The 20,799-nt window shown below is 40.6% G+C and overlaps 1 protein-coding gene across 5 annotated transcripts in view; it reads left to right on the plus strand.

Annotated features, from left to right (window-relative positions):
- Positions 1-20,799, plus strand: part of CNPY1 (canopy FGF signaling regulator 1) — a 151,824-nt gene that overhangs the window by 74,446 nt on the left and 56,579 nt on the right. For all 5 annotated transcript variants that reach the window (XM_056519584.1, XM_056519583.1, XM_056519586.1 and 2 more), the window contains exon 3: positions 9,678-9,793. In XM_056519584.1, the coding sequence (XP_056375559.1) occupies positions 9,678-9,793 (116 nt within the window). The remainder of the gene's footprint in view (positions 1-9,677; positions 9,794-20,799) is intronic.

The raw sequence follows: 20,799 nt of genomic DNA on the forward strand, positions 1-20,799 counted from the left end.
TCTCTCTTCTGCTTCTCATCCTGCTTCTATATGGGCATTGTTACTTTATATTTCAGTGAGTTTAACCATTTCCAAGAGGATTACAGCAGTTTGTGCAGAGCGAATGATGAGTTGGGGAACTGCTAAGTAGCTTGATATCGATAGATGCATTTCCTCTGATAAGGTATATTTCATTCACATGTACTGTTAAGTGTAGTGTCTAAAGGGCCAACTGGAAACCCTTGTCAGTATGCCCTACTATAGCACACAAAAGCCTGATACCCAGAACAAAGAGCCACTGCAAAGGACTACTTTTGCAGTGGAAGTGTGAGAGTAACCAAAGGAGGCTTAAACCTAAAACCATGGTCTTAATGTCTTGGCTCATGACAAAAGTTTGATTTGTTCTATATTCTGAAGTGAAAGAAATTCTACCATCCACAGAGGATCTGCCCACTCTCTTGACCTCTCTCTTAGTGAATACTTGTGTTATTGCTAAAAAATAAAATAAAAATAAATACAATTCTGGAGCATCTTTTCTTTGAACCCTGCAGTGTACCAATACTCCGTTATTCTTCTTATAAATACATGAATACATTGACAACTGCTTGTTGAATGTCATCTTCTTAAAGCAGTGTGCATCTGCTCATGCGACAGTGTCCAAAGAGTACTGATTGGGTAGGGACGCTTCTCTGTTGGATTGGCAAATCTATGTCTATGCAGGGGATTTGGAGCTCTAGATGGTGGTTGCCAAACTTATAAAATCACTGCTATTGAAAAAGACATCCAGCCGATCTCGAAACACGTCTAGCCACAATACCCACTGTATACAGCAATCTACAAACAGCCGCAGCACTTCACAGTCTCCCGATGCACGCAGCACACGAACCGGACTACAAGACACTCCGACCTTCCTGGTGCGCATAGCGCATGAAACATTACATCACTATGCCAGCAAGCAGACCTCTTCCTCCCCTTGCTCACCAGCGCTGACAACTCTCCATTTCAGAAAGCGACCAGGCGTTCGGTTTGGAAGCCGCAGCGGGTAAGTAGCGAGAGCACCGTGGGACCATGTCAGGACAGGCGAGCAACACTGTCCTGCAACCACCAATCATTGTACATTCTTACAACTACTATATAAGACTTTCAAATCTCTCTGAGCCACACGGATTACATAATTCACGGACCCTACCCACTGAACTACGGAGTGTATAATATCACACTCACAATACGGACTTTCTTTAAGCTATCTATACAAGCTTTATTTTATTTTATTTAATTGTATATATCATATATCTACTGGCACTGCTGCAAGGGCCCTGCAGGCAGATGTCATAGACATTATATATATCATTGTTTAATTTATATTGCCTCCTACTTCTTTACCCAACTGTGTACACAATATACAAGATCCACATAAGCTTTCATTCATAAGCACATAAAAGACCAGATTCGAGCAAAGTGCTTCCCCCCTTTTATTCATACAATTTGTTTTTACACATTAGTACTCATCTGGCACAATAGAGATTTTAAATTGCTTTTGTGGTTAGAGCTACCTCCCCTTTTGTATTGCTTTATAAACTTATAAAATCGCCTATTTATTTCTCAGCCAAGTGTCAAGGAGGTGGGGCAAGTGCCACAGCTTGGCATACCTCTTCACTAACCTCCACACCACAGGCAGCATGGGACAGATAAAGGCAGCGAGATGCTGACACATAATGATTAAAGGGGTACTCCGCCCCTGGCATCTTAGGGATAAGATGTTAGATCGCTGCGGTCCCGCTGCTGGGGACCCCGGGGATCGCCGCTGCGGCACCCAGCCATCATTACTGCACAGAGCGAGTTCGCTCTGTGCGTAATGACGGGCGATACAGGGGCCGGAGCAGCGTGACATCATGGCTCCGCCCCTCATTACATCACGGACCGTCCCCTTAATGCAAGTCTATGGCAGGGGGCGTGACGACCGTGCAGTGGAGATTTCCTTCAAAGATCCCTGTACATCACTCAAGATACAGTTTGCTTTTACACCCTACAGCTATTTAGCATTGTCTGTAGCTCTTACAAGCAAATACAATGGAAAGGTTCCCTCAGTCACACAGCAGAACTTCCAAACGGAATCCGGCTAAAAAAATTCAGCTCAGAAATTTCATAGCAGCAGAGTCCCATTTTTAATGGGCTCATGCTGCACCGTGCGCAGAAAGAATTGACATGTCAGTTCTTTCTGCTGAATCCGCTTGGAAATACATTTCCTCCTATAGAAACAGCACATTTCTGATGTTCTGCTAGCGCTCAGTCTGCAGAATATCCACATGGGAGTTTTCAGAGCGAACAATCTGCATGTAAACTAAACTGTAAAGCTACTTTAAAGGTATTTTCAGGCAGATTTTTTTTTTTATTCTAGGAAGTAATATTTGTATAACGCAAGAATCCATGTCTTATAAAGGTCATGCCAAGATTAAAATGTATCATCTGTTTACTGAATAGATAAATATTGGATCAGTAGGGGGTCTGATGCAAAGTTTGTTGAAAGGTCAGTGACCATTGGAATAATTTTGTTTAGGAATCCTTGATTCATGCTTAAATATTATCTTAATATCCACTGGACCATCCCAACACTCGTTCTTTATTTGCTGGTCTGATGTCTTCTACAGTGGTCCCTCAACATATGATATTAATTGGTTCCAGGAGAACCATCATATGTTGAAACCATCATATGTCGAGTACATATGTCTATGTAAAAATGGTAATTGGTTCTGGGGCCTCGGAACCATTGTATGTTGAATACATATCTCTATGGGAAACTGCTAATTGGTTCTGGAATGACCATTGTATGTGGAGTGTATGGGGAGTGTTTAACAAACCAGGGTGCCTCCAGCTGTTGCACAACTACAACTCCCAGCATGCATGTACAGCCATTGACTGTCTGGGCATGCTGGGAGTTATAGTTTTGCAACAGCTGGAGGCACACTGATAGGGAACCATTGATGTATGGGGTGTATAGTGTGTATATGTATTGTATGTGATGTGTGACATCGCATACAGTACTGTACAGTTCTTTAAATACCTTCAGGGGGGACAGAATGTCCTCCATTACGATCCTGCCGACTACAGCTCTATAGGAAAGGAAGCGGAGGGCAGCCAGCAGCTCATTGGATGCCTGCAGCAAGATGCTGCAGGCTATTGGCTATGGCTGCACTGGGGGGGGGGGGGGCTTACACGGAGCTCACAGTGGAAGCCTGTATGAGTTAGCAGGACAGCATGTGAGTAACAGGAGGCAGAACGGGGCACACGGGGCACATTATACAACTATCTGTCAGTTGCTGAAGTTGTCAGCGCTGTCAGATAGCTGTTTGTATGATGGCCCCGACACACAGCAGCATCATATGTCGAGGCTGCCTTCAACATACGATGGGCTCTGAGAGGCCATCATATGTTGAAATGATCATATGTCGAGGCCATCATAAGTCGAGGGGTCACTGTATCTGAAGCTATCCATTCATGGCACGTTTCTACAGCTCTTGACAAGGAAAATATTGATCGCTTCCTAACTTTCCCTTATAGGAAAAGATGTTACACTATAGGCAAATGTTTGATCCGCACTAAAAGTGTTTAAAGAGTGCTTAAAGGGGTACTCTGCTGCTCAGCGTTTGGAACAAACTGTTCCGAACGTTGGACTCAGCATTTATCATCATCTGCTTGGAAACATTTCTCTACAGGGAACAGTTTTCTTCAGTACACCGGTGCCGGGAGCTAGAAGTGTTTTTAATGAGGTACTCCGCTGCTCAGCATTTGGAAAACTGTTCCGAACACTGGAGCCAGCGCCGAGAGCTTGTGACGTCATAGCCCCGCCCCCTCATGACGTCACACCCCACCCCCTCAATGCAAGTCAATGGGATGGGGTGTGGCAGCTGTCACGCCCCCTCCCATAGACTTGCATTGAGGGTGCAGGCGTGACATCATGAGGGGGCGGGGCTATGACGTCATAAGCTTTCGGCGCCGTCTCCAGCGTTCGGCACAGTTTTCCAAACGCTGAGCAGCGGAGTACCCCTTTAAAAACACTTCTAGGGTTGGGATTTTGAAATGCCCTCCATCCTTTCTGCTTCGTTTTATTTGGTTGTTTGCTACTGCCAGAACTTTAAGGGTAGGGTCACAAGTGCCATATTTTGGCACAATCATCTGCAGAAAATACTCTGCAAAATACACCACCTGTGAACCATACTAAATATAACTTTTATCTCTAAAATATTTTTTTCTCAGTTGTAGTTCTCTGTGATCACTTATAGTGTATGCTCTTAAAGGGGTACTCCGGCGCTAAGACATCTTATCCCCTATCCCCGTGATCTTGCACGCCCCCTCCCATAGGCTTGCATTGAGGGGGCGGAGCGCGACGTCACACGGGGCGGAGCTGTGACGTCACAATGCTCTGTCCCCGTGATCACCAGTAATCAGACCCAGAGCGAACACGCTCCGGGGACTGATTCTAACGGGGTGCTGCGTGCAAGATCACGGGGGTCCCCAGTGGCGGGACCCCCACGATCAGGCATCTTATCTCCGATCCTTTGGATAGGGGATAAGATGTCTTAGCGCCGAAGTACCCCTTTAAAGGTAAAATAATTTCTGTCTCGTACAGATCTTCCTGACTGAATTGGTCATAATTTAATTCCGACTGTGCTCTAAGGGTAGAAAAACTGCATTTTTAAAGAGCCTTGAAGATAAAGGCTTAGGTATTTTTATAGGGAACAACACAGGTTATTGAGTAAAGGTTAGGCTTCTCTAAATGTTTGCGGTTATGACATTGTTATTAGTTTCTACCTTTAAGACACATAGCTTTTAATTTGTATGTATCTATATGTAGCAACAATATGTACAAGCTCACCTGCAAATATTTAGTCCCAAATATTTTATATATTTTTTGCATCCAGTAACAAGAACATGCACATACATAAAGGTGTCTCCACATGACAGTTATTATATAGAGATTACTGGAGCATAACTGGAAAATAGTATAGCGTGAGATGGCCTTTCTCATCGACAGCCTGAAAGGTCAGAACAAATCTCTTGGGATTTCTCTGTGGTCTCTCTTCTCTCCTCTGACCTCCGTCACGAGTATGAATGGGAAAGAACGTTGCAGGGTTACACTTACCCTTGTTTTTAAACAGAGATCTGGGCACCACTTTGTTATGGACTTATGTTGGGTCAATAAGAAGAAGAAATGAAAAAACAATAGAACTTCCTTTCTTTTAAGTACCAAAAAGAGAAAACGGAAAATCACTTGGAATTAATGTATAGTAAATGAATGTGACTGAGAAAGGTTTTCCCTTAAGGCTGTGATTCACACAGTACAGATTTTGAGTTTGTTTTAGCCAAAGTGTAAATGAGATCTTACTATTAGGAGATATACATATGTATATAAAGATATATTCATTTGTATGTTTTCATTAGTTTTTATTTAATTTTTTTACATCCTCCCCTTCTTTGTATTCACTCGTGTCTTTTAGATTTATAAAATTCAGAAGGGGATCAACCTTTTCATTGTAAAGAAATAAATAAACATTCCATTATAAATCCTGTATACCATATATATACTGCTCAAAAAACATAAAGGGAACATTTAAACAACACAATGTAACTCCAAGTCAATGACACTTCTGTGAAATCACACTGTCCACTCAGGAAGAACACTGATTGACAATCAATTTCACATGCTGTTGTGCAAATGGAACAGACAACAGGTGGAAATTATAGGCAATTAGCAAGACACACCCAATAAAGGAGTGGTTCTGCAGGTGGTGACCACAGATCACTTCTCAGTTCCTATGCTTCCTGGCTGATGTTTTGGTCACTTTTGAATGCTGGCGGTGCTTTCACTCTAGTGGTAGCATGAAACGGAGTCTACAACCCACACAAGTGGCTCAGGTAGTGCAGCTCATCCAGGATGGCACATCAATGTGAGTTGTGGCAAGAGGGTTTGCTGTGTCTGTCAGCGTAATGTCCAGTACACACGAAAACCTCCAAACCACTCAGGGACTCATTGGGCGCAAATCAGGAAAAGGCAATACCGCTAGTGAGGCAGTGTAGGACCCAATAAGGTACGGTCAATGTCAATTTATTTAAGAACAACACGTTTCAACGCCAGAGCAGGCGTCTTCCTCAGGTTCATATGAAGCAGGAGCAGCAGGACCCCTACCTCCACCTTTGTGCAAGGAGGAGCACTGCCAGAGCCCTGCAAAATGACCTCCAGCAGGCCCCAAATGTGCATGTGTCCACTCAACCGGTCAGAAACAGACTCCATGAGGGTGGCATGAGGGCCCAACGTCCACAGGTGGGGGTTGTGCTTACAGCCCACACTGTGAGGATGTTTGGCATTTGCCAGAGAACACAAAGATTGGCAAATTCGCCACTGGTGCCCTGTGCTCTTCACAGATGAAAGCAGGTTCACACTGAGCACATGTGACAGAGGTGACAGAATCTGGAGATGTCATGGATAACGTTCTGCTCCCTGCAGCATTCTCCAGCATGACCGGTTTGGCGGTGGGCTAGTAATGGTGTGGGGTGGCATTTCTTTGGGGGGCCGCACAGCCCTCCATGTGCTTGCCAGAGGGAGCCTGACTGTCATTAGGTACCGAGATGAGATCCTCAGACCCCTTGTGAGACCATATGCTGGTGTGGTTGGCCCCGGGTTCCTCCTAATGCAAGACAATGCCAGATCTCATGTGGCTGGAGTGTGTCAGCAGTTCCTGCAAGAGGAAGGCATTGATGCTATGGACTGGCCCACCCGTTCCCCAGACCTGAATCCGATTGAGCACATCTGGGACATCATGTCTCATTCCATCCACCAACTCCACGTTGCACCACAGACTGTCCAGGAGTTGGCGAAAGCTTTAGTCCAGGTCTGGGAGGACATCCCTCAGGAGACCATCCGCCACCTCATCAGGAGCATGCCCAGGCATTGTAGGGAGGTCATACGGGCACGTGGAGGCCACACACACTACTGAGCCTCATTTTGACTTGTTTTAAGGACATTACATGAAAGTTGGATCAGCCTGTAGTGCGGTTTTCCACTTTGATTTTGAGTGTGACTCCATATCCAGACCTCCATGGGTTGATAAATTTGATTTCAATTGATAATTTTTGTGTGATTTTGTTGTCAGCGCATTCAGCTATGTAAAGACGAAAGTATTTCATAGGATTAGTTCATTCATTCAGATATAGGATGTGTTATCTTAGTGTTCCCTTTATTTTTTTTGAGCAGTGTAGTTACCATTTTATAAGTCCTGGAAAACTTCAATCTTTTCTATAAATAATTCCAGCCCAAAATCCAGAAAAACGCTGTAAAAAGCAAAGCAACAGTATGTTCTCTAAAGCTAATTCCACATATTAAAGATTTGAAAACCCTAAACATATTTCAAACAAGGAAACCCAAAGCAAATCCAAAGCATTTTATGTGGTGCCACATAAAAGGTTGGTGCATAAAATGAGAAGGATTGGGCTGGGGGAAAATGTGTGCAAGTGGGTAAGTAACTGGCTCAATGATAGGAAACAGAGGGTGGTTATTAATGGTACTTCTTCTGATTGGGTGACTGTTACTAGTGGGGACCACAGGGGTCAGTCTTGGGTCCTGTTCTATTTAATATATTTATTAATGACCTTGTAGAGGGGTTGAATAGAACAGGGAATTGGCAGATGAGGTTCAACACTGATAAATGTAAGGTAATGCACATGGGGAAGAGTAATCTGGGCTGGGATTATGTATTAAATGGGAGAACACTTGGGACGACTGACGTGGAAAAGGACTTAGGAGTCTTAGTTAACAGTAAATTTAGCTGTAGTGACCAGTGTCAGGCAGCTGCTGCCAAGGCAAATAAAATCATGGGGTGATCAATAGGGGCATAGATGCCCCCGACAAGTAAATAATTCTACCGCTGTACAAATCACTAGTCAGACCACACATAGAATACTGTGTACAGTACTGGGCACCAGTGTACAAGAAAGATATAGTGGAGCTGGAGAGGGTTCAAAGATGGGCAACCAGGGTAATACGGGGAATGGGAGGACTACAGTACCCAGAAAGATTATCAGAATTAGGGTTATTTAGTTTAGAAAAAAGAAGGCTTAGGGGAGACCTAATAACTATGTATAAATATATCAGGGGACAGTACAGAGATCTCTCCCATGATCTATTTATACCCAGGACTGTATCTATAACAAGGGGGCATCCTCTACGTTTTGAGGAAAGAAGGTTTCTACACCAGCACAGACGGGGGTTCTTTACTGTAAGAGCAGTGAGACTGTGGAATTCTCTGCCTGAGGATGTGGTCATATGGAACTCTGTAAGAGAGCTCAAAACGGGTCTGGATGCATTTTTGGAGAGTTATAACATTGCTGGTTATGTATACTAGATTTATAGGGACAGAACGTTGATCCAGGGATTTATTCTGATGCCATATTGGAGTCGGGAAGGAATTTTTACCTCTAGTATGAGGGTTTTTTGCCTTCCTCTGGATCAACTCAGTAGGGACTCATTAGGGTTATAGGTTGAACTTGATGGACTCTGGTCTTTTTTCAACCTTATGAACCCCCTAGAGTTTGAACTACAGAATGAGACAGAAGAACTCCAATATTCATTTCCATTTCTGCTTGTTTTCGCTGAAGAGGAAGCATATCTGAATTGTTATTTCTTTGGGAATTGTCCAAAAAAAAAAAAAAAAAAAAAGAAAAACAATTCCCCAGCAGGGCCCTCTGTTCCTTAAAGGGGCATTCTGTTTTATATGGTAGTACTAAGGAGAACTGGGTGCTATTCATAAGTTAAGAGAATGCTCATCCTCCACTTCAGGAGTGCGTTTGGGTCCAAAACATTTTCCAGATACCATGATTTTATGATATTGGATTTGGTTTTTCCACTGATGGCCTCGGGTGACAAGCCATCCAGTGTTTGGTCCCACAAGCCTCAGTAATAGTAGAAGATCTCTAGTTCTGCATGTGTACCAATGTAGTCACATATTTATATATATATTTATTTAAAAGAGATTTATTGGAACTATAAAAAATACTCAACTTATACTTGAATTACGCTGAGATTTACATGCTATGCTGGTCTCCATATGGTTGTAAGTGTCATCATTTGCATAAAGCAAGTCATTTACACATGCAATGAATTAACCTATTCCTAGAAACCGCCTAAGGATATATCATTAGATCTTAAATATTTTTAACATTTTATTCTTATGGTTAAGTTACCACAATTAAAGGGAAAAACTATGTAAAAATGATTTATATATTATATTTTAGGTATGTTTTTATTATGCATTTTTTGTGTATGGATGTGTTTGCCAGGTATGGCCTGCTTATTTCTTCTGTATATTACAGTGTTATTAATATGTAACATGTTGGTATTCTATTCCCCAGTGGGGCTTACAGTCTGATTTCCCTACTTGAGACATTAAGGTTAATACAGTCAGAAAACAATTAACCTATTCTTTATGTTATGGACCATGGGAAGCAACCGGAGCACCTGCGGTAAATGTAGATAGGTGCTGGGACACAGAACAGGCATTGCTGATGTTTAGCAAGTATGTAATCCCTACCCATCTGAGCATAGATAGAAATAATATTTGTTACAATGAATGTAACTCACTTTTATTTCAATATAATCCTTAAAAAATATATATTTTTTTAATTTTTTTTCCCTTCTTCCTCTATAGCCTGCAGGGCAATGGTAGATGAGCTGCTTTATGAAATTAGGAAAGTCAGCCCAAGTAAGACAATTGACGTAGGGTCATTCAGGATAAATCCGGACGGGACGCAGGTACAGAATAAGGTAAGAAAAAAAAAAGTGACTGAATTGAAGATGATGCTAATATTAACAAGCCGGGGGTTTTGGCGTAATCCTTCAGCCTTCATGATTGGATTTTTTCCCTCCGAGAGCTGACATAACCTTAAACTTTCCTTTCTAATATCTTATGTAACTCTTCTGTTCCTGGTTACCATTTTGATCTGTCTTTTCTTTCCCTCTCTGAAGCCTTCAGAAATGTATTGAATACTATTGTTTTTCGCATTGTTTGATTTTCATGCATATTAAGGGATATCATGATAGCCAGCACAATACACGAGTTTAATATATAATTGCATAGAAATAAAGGCTAATTGAAATCTGCAAATGAAGGCCCTTCAGGATTCCTTTAGGGAATCTTTCAAGGCCACTGAAGTCAAATTCTTTTTTGAGATTAATGTTATGCGTATGATCTGGTATACCCTCATTCACCTTCTCTTCTCTGCCAAGGCGGCACAATTCACAATCGTAGATCTTTAGCTTCCTCTTACTGTGTCTGCTCTTCAGCGATTATGTTGCAGTTTGCTTGGGTTTAGTATAATAAAAGAAATTGATCTTCTTTAAATGTGCGTTGTTGCAAATCTTTCCTGCCAGTTTGTTAAAGCAAAGATCTAAACTGAGGTATTATATGAAATTAATCATATTTATAATATGCAATCGTGTCTAAAAATTTACTCTTTGAGATATATATATATATATATATATATATATATATATATATATATATTTATATGTACAGTGGTCACTCAACTTACTATGGCCTCCACAAACAATATTTTCAACATACAATGGTTTTTGGACCATTGTAACATGAAACCAGACTCAACATACAAAGCTACAGACAGTCCAGATCTGTGAAACATGTCAATGGCTGGAAGAACTGACCAATCGGAATGTGCATTCACTGGTAAAACACCTGTATTACTGAAGTGCATGCACTGACTGGTGTCTGGTAGCGGCCCCTTGCAGTACAGGGAGGTACTACATGTTCTCTACTACTCTTTTCCTGTGCCAACAGTTAAAGGGTCACTCTCATTAAAACTAATTTTTGCTATTGCACTCCTTATGGTAAATAGAAAATATTTGTAATATACTTTGTTTAAAAAAAATGAAGTTTTCTATGTTTTATTTGTGCTTAAAAACACTCAAGAGCACATTTTCCCCCAACTCATACACAGACTTTGGACCAAAGTCCAAACACAGGAAGTGCCGCCTGGAGTGCTGAGGGGGGGGGGGGGGGGGGTGTCCAGCCTCATCCAATGATAGCTCCTCTCACACATAACTGCCATTTGCTGTTGGTTGGACACCCCCCCCCCCCCCCCCCCTCAGCACTCCAGGCTGCACTTCCTGTGTTCTTGAGCTTTTTTGAGCACAAAGAAAACATAGAAAACTGCTTTTTTTTTAAACAAGGTATATTAGAAATATTTTTCATTTATCATAAGTAGTGCAATAGCAAAAATTAGTTTTAATGAGAGTGCCCATTTAACTGTTTCTTTGGCCCCCCAGTGAGGGCAGCTCCATTTAAAGGACATCTGCATTGTTACAAACACTTATCCCCTATCCTCAAGATAGGGAATAAGTGTTTGATCGCGGGGGGTCCGAACGCTGGGGCCCCCGGCGATCTCCTGTACGGGGCCGCGGCTCTCCCGTGCAGGGGGCGTGCCAGCCGCAGCATGACGTTGCGGTCGGCATGCCTCCTCCATACATCTCTATGGGAGAGACGGGGAGGCAGCATTCGTGCCTCCCCGCATCCCCCATAGAACTGTATGGGGACGGGGAGGAGACGGGGCGTCACCATGAGTGCTTATGGCGGTGCCCCATTAGGGAGATTGGGGGGGGGGTCCCAGCAGTCGGACCCCCCGCAATCAAACACTTATTCCGTATCCTGTGGATAGGGGATAAGTGTAATGCCGCTGCAGTTGTCCTTTAACTTTTTTGGGACACTATATGTACTGTACAGGATCCTAAAGAAGCTCCTGTCCTATACATAGACAGTGATTTACAGCTCCCAGCAGATCATTCTTTTGTATGTAATGACTTGCTTTATCTATATTAGTTATTACTACTTATTACTACTACTTCTTGTTAGTTATTACTACTTGTTTTTATTTCCTACTCACATTTTCCTATTTTTGAATGACATTTTGGGGCTTCAAAATCAATTACCAAGTTATAGTCTGTATATACAATGGTCATCCTGGAACCAATTAATATTGTATCTTTAGGGACCATGTATATGTACACACACATTTATATATGTACTAGCTTCCCATGTGCCTTCTTTGGTTTGCCCTGTATTTTTACCATCTTACTGCACCCAGTGAGAAAGTCACACATGCTCTGTTCACATGCGAATGTTTGTGCAAAGGGATAAAGTCACAAAGTTGTGCCTAATCAGTAAACCACAGAAAGTGGTGTACTGCCGTTAAAATTTTAGGAAATGTGAACCTGCACAAAATTATTAAATGCTGTGCGACTATTTAATAAATATAAAATGATGTACACATTAGCATCTCACAAAATAAAGGTAGTCATAACTAGTTTTCTTACACCAGTGATCTCTAGCCAAGGCTGTCCAAGCATGCTGGAAGTTGTAGTTTAGTAGCAAATGGTGGTCCTCAGTTTGGAGACCACTGACCTACACAATGATAAATTCCTCCCAAATTCATTTTGCAATACATTTGCAGAAAACCCTTCATTTTACGCTCCTATTTCCACTTTACTAATTATAGACAGTTGTGGTGTCCCGATTCATATTTCTTGTACTATAGTTTTGAACTATACACAGGTATATGGAATTCCTATCGCCCAACACCCAGGACATGCAGTTCTGGGCGCTGGGCAGGTGAATTTTTCAGGTCCTTAGCCCTGCTTCGGGCAAGCAGTACCAGACCTGAAAGCCCCGACAAGCAGGGCAGCGCTCAGAGGAGTGTATGGAGCAGGCTCCTGTCTCATGCCCGCTCCATACTCTGCAGCCCCCAGTTGATTACAGTAGCTGGGGCCACCACTAATAGCCAGCATGCCAGCTTTCCAATCGCCGCGGCTGGCTATTAACCCTTTAGATCGCGTTGGGGGGGCGATCCACTATAGAGGTAGCCCTGGGTCTGTGGTTCTGTCAACGATAGAGCGTGTCTGGACTAGGCTCTATCATTGGATCGCAGAGCACATAGATCAGTGGAGTTCTATGGATCTCCATTGATCTGTATGAGAAATCTAATGATTCCTTCTAATAGTCCCCTAAGGGACTAATAAAGTGTAAAAAAATAAATAAATAAATAAATAAATGTTTTAATAAGTTTTAAAAGACACACATTAACCCCTTCCATATTAAAAGTTCAAGTCACCCCCTTTTCCTGTATAAAAACATGTAAACATAATAAAAATAAACATACTGTATTTAGTATCTCTGCATGCATAATTGTACAAACTATTAAAATATAACATTATGTATCCCGTACGGTAAATGACATAAAATGTAAAAAATAAAATAAAATACCAAACCGCAGAATTGCAATTTTTATAATATCCCAGAAAAAAAGTTAAAAGCGATTAAAAAGTCAGATCAATACCAAAATGGTACCGATACAAAAAAAAAAAAAAAACAGATTATGGTGCAAAAAATGAGCCCTCATACAGCCTGGTATGCAAAAAAAACAGGGGTCAGAAATGGCAATTAAAATTATTTTTTGAAAAAGTTCAGAATTTTTTCTAAATTAGTAAAACATGATGGAAACTATACAAATCTGGTATCGCTGTAATCAGGACGAACCTAAAGTATCAAAATAATGTTAGCTCAACCACAAGGTAAATGGTGTAGAAAAGAAAACCACCAAATTTGCTAAATTGTCTTTGACTATTTCAATTTCACTTCACCAATATATATTTTTTTGTTTCGGAGCATGTTATGGAAATATGAAAAGGTATCATTATAGTAGGTAGTTATGACTATTATGGGTCGAGGAGGAAAAATGTGAAAATTGGCCTGGACAAGTGGATCGTCATGAGGGACAAGTAGATTTTGCTCTGTTTTAGTCCCATAGACAAGTAGTTTTTTTATTAAATTTCCACACCCCTGTGCGCAGGTAATGACATTGGTTTACACCTGACCAATATACACCTGACCTTCTCTAGTCTAAGCAACGTAGATTATTTGACTCTAAGTTGTGGCATGTAGGACTGATTATCTAAAATCTCACAAGAGACGAAAGAGAAGACAAGACAAACATAAAATAGGGAGATTTCTCAAAACCTGTCCAGAGGAAAAGTTGCTGAGTTGTCCATAGCAACCGATCAGATCACTTCTTTCATTTTCAGAGGCCTTTTTAAAAATGAAAGAAGCGATCTGATTGGTTGCTATGGGCAACTCAGCAACTTTTCCTCAGGACAGGTTTTGATAAATCTCCCCCATTAGAGATTAGAAAATTAATAGTCCATAATACATAGGATTTATTCAAAATACAGATGTTCTGAGTGGAATTCCACTTGGAAAATTTGGTACAGCAGCCTCTTATTTGGGGAGATTTATCAAAACCGGTGTAGAAGAAAAGTTGACCAGTTGCTCATAGCAACCAGTCAGATCGCTTCTTTCAGTTTTCAGAGGCATTTTTTTTTTTAAAATGAAAGTGATGTGATTGGTTGCTATGGGCAACTGGTCATCTTTCCTCTACATAGGTTTTTTAAAAAACTTTCCAATTGTTCTTAATGGGATTCTGCTGCACCTTTCACACTACAGAATTATGGAACATCTGCCGAGGAATTTTTGGACCAGAAACTCTGCCGAAAGAATACACATGTTCATTGTTTAAAGGGGTACTCCGCCCCTAGACATCCAAAGGATAGGGGATAAGATGTCAGAACGCTGGGGTCCCACTGTTGAGGACCCCGGGGATCTCCGCTGCAGCACCCCGCTATCACTACTGCACAGAGCACGCTTGCTCTGTGCATAATGACCGGCGATACAGGGGCCGGAGCATCGTTACGTCGCCGCTCCGCCCCCTCGTGATGTCACGAAGTCTATGGGAGGGGGCGTGGCGGACATCACGCCCCGTCCCATAGACTTGCATTAAGGAGGTGGGCCGTGACGTCACGAGGGGGCGGAGCGGTGATGGAACGATGCTCCGGCCCCTGTATCGCCGGTCATTACGCACAGAGCGAGCGTGCTCTGTGCAGTAGTGATAGCGGGGTGCCACAGCGGGACCCCGGCAATCTGACATCTTATCCCCTATACTTTGGATAGGGGATAAGATGTCCAGGGGCGGAGTACCCCTTTAAGCAAAATCCTCTCTGAAATGCATTGAATCTATTGAGGCGGCACATTTCCGAGCTGCCTACTGTCTTTTCCAGCTGCTCGGCACTTCTCTTTTGAAACAAGAACTAGGCCATCACTGGCTGAGACAGGTCAATATTGTGGCCAGTGATTGGCTGAGTGAGTGAGCATGGACAAGACTAAGACCGGGAAGTGCTGTGCAGCGGGAGTAGACAACAGCAAAATGGTGGTGAATTTCAGCAGGTGAATACACATTTTTCTTTATCCCAGCCTAGCTATATTTACACATTTAAATGACCGTATAACCATACAATCACGTAGAGAATATGATATTCCTTAAAAAAAGAATCCTATTTTTTACAAATATTAGTCCACACTAGCATAACCACCATCAGCACTGAAATGTTGAGTGACAAATGCATAGTAACCCTGTAACATTGGCCTGGAGGAAAGTAACAACCATTAGGAGGCAATTTTCAAATTCATTATTTTAACAAAAAAATCCTTGTTGTCTATATCTGTAAATCCAGATAGATTGTTATGTAATTGAACGAGAAGACTATAACACATTCAGTTATCAAAACCTGTGCAGAGGAAAAGTTGCTGAGTTGCCCATAGCAACCAATCAGATCGCTGCTTTCATTTTTCACAGGCCTTTTCAAAAATGAAAGCAGCGATCTGATTGGTGGCTATCGCTGGTGGCGATTGATAACTCTCCCCCATTATTGACTTATAGTAACTATGTTGTGTTTTTACTGCGCAGTGTGGGAAAGGTAAGGGGAGTATAATGTATAGCTATATATATATATAATATATATATATATATATATAGAGTAATCACTATGGGAACTCCAGCACAGGATTGCTCAGGTGTGGTGCAGTGTAACCCCCAGTGTGCCACACTGGATCCACATAGAACTTCCTCCGCAAGGAAACAGCACCTCGTCTCTCTTGATGCAATAAAGACCCTGTAGCTTGCACTTTACCTGGACCTGGTGTTGGGTGCTGTTTCCTTGCGGAGGAAGATATATATATATATATATATATATATATATATATCTTGCAGGATTGCAGAATGGGTGACTGTGACCAAGTAACAGCTCTACCTTTTATCTGTAAAATGCACATGGAGTTTTATAGTAATTTATATGCATTGAACCACTATTGAAACTCTGTTTCCCCAATTCCCGGTACGAACGGAACGTGTGCATTTCAAGCCTCTCTTTAAAACAGTACCGAGACCAAGTTGCGTTTTGGTTTTATGTATTGCATTTTTTCATAGTTGTACCTATTACCTCTACCTAAACTAACAGTTTAATATATATGGTACAGTTTACATTTACATTGTACTTGTGTGTGTCACGTTTTGTCATGTAATTGGTTCATAATAAAATCCATTTATAACTGACAATTCCCAGAGTTGCAGAGAATTCTGAGGGTTTCTTTATTCCTCTGGTGTTTATACCTTTGCGGACTGGTATACCCCTGTCTCCACCACCCTACAGCTTATCCCTACCCATTAAACTCAATGGGTAGCAAAATCAGCTGCAAATTTTTTTTTATCCATTGACTTCAATTGGTAGGAAAATATGAAGCAGCAAATACCCAGAAAAATACGCCACATGTGACTCTACCCTTAGGGCTCATTCACACAAGTGGATTTTGTTTCAAACTTGCAGCGGGTTTCCCGCTGAGAGTTTGAAAGGGGCGGGCACTCTGTAGGCTGTCGGCAGCTGATTTTCAGCAGCAGAATCTCCGCTGCGGAAAAGTTGCCGCAGACCCCTTTGACTTTAAGGGGGGCCACAGCGGAGATTCGGCTGATGAAAATCAGCTGCTGACAGCCCGCAGAGAGCCTGCACCTTTCAGACGGTTTTGTTTGAAACTAAATCCGCTTGTGTAAATGAGCCCTAAGGGTATGTTCACACATGCATATGTTTTGCTGCAGATTTGCTGCCCACTATCTTCAATGGGTAGCAGAATCTGCTACAGCAAATATTCAAAAAATATGCACGTGTAAATGTACCCTTAACGACATCTGGCGTAAATGGGACTTCCCGCACCATGGCTGATGTCTGCCATTAACCCCTCAGATGCCGTGATCAATAGAGATCACTGCACCTGCAGCAGCACAGTTATCCAAACATCCATAATGGTGGGGATCCGATCATCCATAATGGCGGACGGAGGTCCCCTCACCTGCCTCCATTCGTCTACAGGGGTCCTCTGCTCTGGTCTGAGATCAAGCAGACCAGAGCAGAAGATTGCCTATAACACTTATCAGTGCTATGCCTTATGCATAGCACTGAACAGTATTAGCAATCAACTTATAGTGTAAAATAAAAAGTGTAAAAAAAATAAAAAAGGTAAAAAAATTTAAAAATAAATAATAAGGTAAAAAAAATTAGAAAAATCCCCTCCCTAATAAAAATGTAAATCGTCCCTTTATCCCATTTTACCTCAAAAAAAGCGTAAAAAAATAATTTTATGCACATATTTGGTATCGCCGCTTGTGTAAATGTCCACACTATCAAAATATAATGTTAATTATCCCGTATGGTAAACGGCGTTAACGTAAAAACGGAAAAAAAAAGTCCAAAAAAATGAACAAAAAGTGTTTAAAAAGTAAAATATAAACAAAAGTGGTACCGATAAAAAATACAGATCACGGCGCAAAAAATGAGAGTTCATACCACCCTGTATACAGAAAAATTATAGTTATAGGTAGGCAAAATAGAGCAATTTCAAACATACTAAGGCTGCTTTCACACTATAAAATTAATCCGTTTTAAAGATCCGTCTGATGTTCCGTCATGAAAACCCTGCAAATCTACCGTTAAATGGCCGTTAGAAAATCCCATTATAGTCTGTGGGATTTTTACATTATCCGTTTTAATCCGTTATAGTCCGTTATTAATAACGGACGTTATTTTGTGATGGAAGATGGTAACGGGAGAAATAGTGCATGCGCTATTTCTTCCGTTCATTCTCCCGTCACAAAATAACGTCCCTTATTAATAACGGACTATAACGGATTAAAACGGATAATGTTAAAATCCCACAGACTATAATGGGATTTTCTAACGACCGTTTAATGGCAGATTTGCAGGGTTTTCATGACTGAACATCAGACGGATCTTTAAAACGAACGAATTTTGTAGTATGAAAGCAGCCTGATATTGTTAAAATAGTTTGAGATTTTTATTAAAGCGGTAAAATTATAGAAAAGCATATAACTTGGGTATCATTTTAATCATATTGACCCACAGAATAAAGAACACATGTCATTTTTACCGTAAAGTGTACAGCATTTAAAAGTGCTAAATTGCGATTTCTCTTTTCAATTTCCCTACATAAATAATATTTTTTTGGGTTGCGCCGTACATTTTATGGTAAAATGAGTGATGTCATTACAAATTAAAATTGGTCACGCAAAAAACAAGCCCTTATGAGAGTCTGTGGATGAAAATATAAAAGAGTTATGATTTTTAGAAGGCGAGTAGGAAAAACCGAAAATGCAAAAAAAAAAAAATTGGCCTGGTCCTTAAGGTCAAAATGAGCTTGGCCCTTAAGGGGTTAAGGAGTAAATTCTACCGTACATTTATTTTTATAAATCCCTTTCAGGTTCCCTTGATCTCCTACCTACCCTACTTTTTGTCTTTGCAAATGCAATAGGCTTAGTGCATAAATGTTGTGATCATGTAGATCTCATCGTTTGTCTTTACTGTTTTATTTAATGCTACAATCTGACAGCTGAGGAACTTTTTGGTTGTTATAGAGTGCAATCTCACCGTTACATTTTACAGGAGGTAAAAAATAATTTCTGAATGTTTTTGTGTCATCCCACCGTTCTTGCACTCATACCAGTGGGTGTATTTGGAGCTTGTAATCTGAGATTTCTTCTTTGGGATAAACAGACGTTAATTGACTTCTGCCCACACAGATAAAGGGGCCCGCGCTGTTTTACATAGAATATTGTCATGTTTACCTCCAATTAGGTAGATAATACGACAGCTCCCAATGCAAAGTGAATAACATTGAGTTATTTCCCGGACCTCACAATGCAGGTATAGGAGTTTTAATTTGGGCTAACATTATGCTCCAGAAGGCAAGCAAGAATACTTGGTTTATGTATACACAGAAGTATAAAATGTATAGAATAAAATTAACATTCCCTGCCATTCTCTGGGGTTTTGACAATTAGATTGGTAAATTTAAAGTATACTTTCTCACATTTCGGTACATTTATTTTATATACAAAAATAAGAGATTCATTACTGTATGCTTGGGACTGGAGAGACCTATAGGTTCACCAAGGCTAGTTATTGCTTTAAAATTGCTCACAAGACAATACATGATATCCTGTCACCCAGATTCCTATGCTACTAACGGAGCACAATTCACTTTTTTTTTTATTTTTTTTTAATGTGTGTGATTTTTGTTTTGGGTTTAAAATCAACTCTAAAACCACCAGTATTTTTTTACTTTTTTTTAAAAAAATTTTTAAAAATTTTTGTAATTTTTTTGTTTGCATTTTTGTCTTTGATGTTTTTGCCATTAAAAATGACACGATCTATTGATCATATTATTCTTGTAGAACGTGAAAAAATACCACAAAGAACATCCAAAAATAAAAATAAAAAACACAACACACATCTCCCATATGCATTTATTTTGTTTTATGTTTTTTAATGCCTTTTTAAAGCTACGTTCACACTGCTGGATGTCTCTGTCCGTTATTTTAGGATCGAGGAAAGCCGGAGAAAAAAATAGTGCTTGCACCGTCTTTTTCTATGGTTTTTCTCTGTAAAAATAATGTCTGCTATTGAATACAATGGGGTCTATCGGGACCCGTTATTTGCCGATATGCTCTGGCAAAATTACGGCCGGCTAAATGCAAAAAAATATATAAAAAGGGGGAATTTGCCGGAGCATACCGGCAGTGTGAAAGGGGCCTAAATAATTATTTATTTATTTATTTATTAATTAAAACAAACAAAAGAAAATACATATGGAGGCCTGTGGGGGAAAACACCAACTCCCCACAAATTTACAGAATGAAGAGCAACACAGGTAGTTTTTTTTTTTTTTTTTTTTTTATATCTCTCTTTTGACTTTTAGCTAACATCTGATCTGGCTAAGGCATTTTTTAGAGAAAAAACCTCTGGAAAAAACTATTTTGTAAAAAAAAAGAAAAGAAAAACAAAAGCATTTTTTCAAGGAGCCACTTCCTCTGATGCAAATTTAAACCCAGCTATTTTGTCTAACCCAGTGTTTCCCAACCAGGTTGCTTCTAACTGTTGCATAACTACAACACCCAGCATGCCCGGACAGCCAAAGGCTGTCTGGTCATGCTGTGAGTTGTAGTTTTGCAACAACTGGAGGCACCCTGGTTGGGAAACACTGGTCTAACTACTAATAATCACTAGTTTACAAAATCATTATGAGTAACCAATGAAGATTTCTATTAATACCATCATTATGTAACCCGGTTTTTGATCATTGCAGCCGATGTGTGTCAAACACAATAACAATAATGTTTACGTATGTTCAACTGATTTTCATTATTTAGGCTATGTCTTAAATTATGACTTCTAAGATACAAGTGAATTAATCCTAGACCTTAAAGGATGTGGAATATTACCTGCTCACATTAGTTATGACTGTGAACAAACAATTACTCTTCATATTACACATTACTTTACTAATGGGCAGTTTTTTAAGTTTCTTT

This window comes from Hyla sarda, chromosome 5 (assembly GCF_029499605.1).
Source record: "Hyla sarda isolate aHylSar1 chromosome 5, aHylSar1.hap1, whole genome shotgun sequence".
Taxonomy (NCBI): Eukaryota; Metazoa; Chordata; class Amphibia; order Anura; family Hylidae; genus Hyla; species Hyla sarda.